This window comes from Drosophila miranda, chromosome 2 (assembly GCF_003369915.1).
Source record: "Drosophila miranda strain MSH22 chromosome 2, D.miranda_PacBio2.1, whole genome shotgun sequence".
NCBI classification, from domain to species: Eukaryota; Metazoa; Arthropoda; class Insecta; order Diptera; family Drosophilidae; genus Drosophila; species Drosophila miranda.
Genome location: NC_046675.1, coordinates 21,767,344 through 21,770,802, shown reverse-complemented (window position 1 = coordinate 21,770,802; position 3,459 = coordinate 21,767,344). Strand labels below are relative to the sequence as shown.

The following is a 3,459-nucleotide window of genomic DNA, read 5'->3' as shown; positions in this document are numbered from 1 at the left end:
GCATTGACAATCGTTTGATTTTCGTTGCGTTTTTCCGTTTTTACGAGTGGCTCGGGTGGGAGGAGGTTCTAAGCGGATGGTTTTTCACCCAGGCTCCCACCCTCCCCCACACACCCAATTCTTGTTGGCAATTTCTTTGTCATTTCGAAATCGTTGTTGTTTCTCGGGTGTTTTCCTGCGTTGTTTAACTCGATTTTTGCCATGTCCTTTGTTTTACTCGGTTTTTCCCCATATCCAAGCCCCCGCCTGTAGCATTTCCCGCTTCCACCATGTCCTTTGTTTTAGTTGTGCTCTCGCCACTCCTTTTGCTTCTGCAATTCCCTGTCCTTTGTTGCCACTTTTCCACTTTTCCAATGTTTCTGTTTGCTGCAGCTTTCAGCACATTGTCGTATCGTATCGGTGTGCTGCCAACGTGGCGAAAATGTTGAAAATATTGGTGGGGGGGCTGTGGCTGTGGAATGAGGAACCATTGAGAGGCAGCTCGTAAAATGATTCGCACATATAATTGCTTTTGTTGTGTGGCACTCCTCTCACGTTGTTCCGCCGCGGATCTATTGCTATCCATCTATCCAAACACCCCCGTGCCAGCCCCCTAATAAACCATCCCTGCCTCTCCTCCCCTTTTGCCATTTGCCCTGGACCCGCTGAAATCATTCGTCAGGATTTATGCGAATGAGCGACAGTTTTTGCCATTCGTTTGCAATGCCATGAAAGGAACAACAATACGAGTGCCATCCTGCCACAAGGAGGAGGCACTGTGTGGGAGGGGAAGGGCCCTGGCAGCATAAGCGATGAATGATGGTGTATCCGTATCTTGGCGCTAAAGTATCTTTGTATCCGCATGCAATGAGCAGAGTAGAGCGCGCGAGACCAAACCAAACAATTGCTGAATATATTTTACGCGTTTAGTTGCCTTCTCTTTCGAGGATAGTATGGCCCTCTCTATCCCTCCCTCTCTCTGGCAAGAGATATTTGGATTTTTTTCTACTGGGGATTTCCCTACATCTCTGCTCTCTTTCTAGTGCTCTTTCTGTTGCTTTTTTCCTTCCTCTCTGTCTGTGAGTATATCCTTCATTGCTGTCTTCCTTTCCCATTCCTGTATTTTTTATTAATTCGTTTTATTTTCCTTCGCGTGACAAGTTGACATAAATGGACAAATTGAGCTTTTAAATTTGTGGAAGAGGATGGACCAGGATGGCAGGACATGGAACCAGACGACCAGAGGACCAGCGTATCAGGGGGAGCAACAGAGGACCAGGGGACTATGGGCAGGAGTCTGATCCGTGTAGGAGGACCAGCAGGAGCACTGGTATCTGAATCATAGCACAAGAGCCACCAAAGGAGCACCATGAGGACCCATACACACAATATCCACCATCAAATAAATACAAATTGTTTTGCAAATAAAATTGATTACTCCGCAGCAAGAGGAGGGCACAGGGAGGAGGGAATTGTGGAAGCTGTGCAGCAATATTTATTGGATTAACATAAACTGGAAATGCCAGAATTTATTGCCCTCCCAACTTTAGTTTGAGTTTCAGTTTCATTTTCATTTCTATCCAATTGCCATTTCCCATTTTCAGCTACCATTTTGGCCACACACAGTTATACCATGGCTTGCCCACAGCTGTGGCCGCCGCTGCTAATTATTTTTGGGGTCAGGTCCATTTTATGACCATTTAATCACGAACAAATCGAGGAATATTCGGAATGGCAGATTGGCAACTATTTCCATAAATCAGTGCACTTTATCCACACTTGAAACACTGTTTGATCAATTGTAAAATAAATAAACACTAAACACTTGGCAGATAGGCGTTTATTTATGGCATCTGGCACTAGGAGATACGACACCAGTTCACCAATTTGGACACATACTTGGTTACTGAGGAAACGCGACGTTTTTCTGTCGATGGTTGGGTCTCCATCGAGGGTATAATAGGCGTCTGTACGGCCTGTTCCCTCTGGGCTGAGAACGCTGACTTCAGAAGACAGTAGGCACCATTCTCCATCCGGATAAAGCCGAAACGGACGGCCTCCTTAAGGGTCTGCTCTACTACCTCCGAAAGTCTATTTCGTTGCTCAGGATTGAACTGCAGAAGAAACCAAAAAATGAACACATGTACAGATACTGAGGATGGTATAGATCTCACATCATAGCGCTGCGTAAATTGGTCCACTATCTCATCCAAGGTGGCAATTGTGTTCAGAGTCAGCAGAGCTCGAACCACCAGATGATCACTTTGATTGGACATGTTTAAATCAAAAATTATTGTGTTTCTTACAAGTATAATTTTCAAAAAAAGTCTACAAATTTTGTTTACTAAAGAATATACTAGGATTTTTCCAATTGTGCGAAAAATCAGATAACAGCACAAACAGCTGAAAAACTAAACTAAAACAACTAACAAAGGGATTATTGAGATATCAAAGCCTTCTATGGGAGTTTTTCCAAATTGAGTAATTTAAACAACAAATCGAAAATGACATATATCTGCATGGGAACGTGGGGATCAGCAGAACTCATAATTTTCTTATATTATTTAAAAAATAAAAGAATAAAGCATATATGTTTGTTTGTTTCAGTAAAATGAATTTTGAATTGCATCGAATTGAAAAAAATCATGAAATGTTATTCTACATAAGCTCTACATCTCAATTACATAACAGCTTACACCTGGTTCGTGTCACGACTAAGACATTCAGTAGAAAGTGTGTTTCCCCTCTCTTATATTCAGCATGTGTAGCATGGCTGTCTCTTTCTTTTAGCCAGTACTTGAACCACGAAATATGTGGAGTGTGTGTGGAACTTGTGTGGCAGCTACTCCGCAACAGATGGCGGCAAAAAGCAAAAATGTCTTAATAATTATTAATTAATTATAATTAACTTAATGATTTGATAAGAGATTAATATCAAAAAATGGTCATACTAACACGATCAGTGAAGGCAACGCATAGGACAATTTAAATATTGTAAAACATTTTGAATGAAAGCTGTATTCAATAATATAGAGTTAATCATGAAAATGAGATCAGACAAAAATATAAAATAGTTTTTCCTCTAAGTGTTTAAAAACTTAACTTTTATTTACAATATCTATCTATCTATCGTATCGCATATAGATGGTTGATTGGAAATTTAATTAACTTTAATTTTTAACAATATCTTCAAATACCACTGGAAAAGAAGTAAGTTTAATTAAAGTAAAGGTTTTATGATGTTAAAAATGTTGAAAGCCATCAATATCTCGGAAACAACTTTTTTCATATATTCATAGAATATTCAAGAATTTAGTGTACTCATCTTAAATCCTCTGAATCTGTAAGCTTCTGTAGCTGTTTTGTTTTTCTTTTTCGCTTAAGCAACTGGGATGGAAACTGCGGGCTAAGCGCCTGAACCCTAGTATTATTATATTTTTTGTTAGTATAATCAACCCCCAATCCTCCATATGATGCAAC

The 3,459-nt window shown here is 40.2% G+C and overlaps 1 protein-coding gene across 1 annotated transcript; it reads right to left on the bottom strand.

The window, feature by feature from the left end:
- Positions 1-1,807: 1,807 nt before the first annotated feature.
- On the bottom strand, positions 1,808-2,442 carry LOC108155432. Its single transcript, XM_017286244.2, has 2 exons — positions 2,154-2,442; positions 1,808-2,093 (listed from the first exon to the last, which is right to left on the bottom strand). The coding sequence occupies exons 1-2, from the start codon at positions 2,253-2,255 to the stop codon at positions 1,839-1,841; spliced, it is 357 nt and encodes a 118-aa protein (XP_017141733.1). The 5' UTR covers positions 2,256-2,442; the 3' UTR covers positions 1,808-1,838.
- Positions 2,443-3,459: the final 1,017 nt, after the last annotated feature.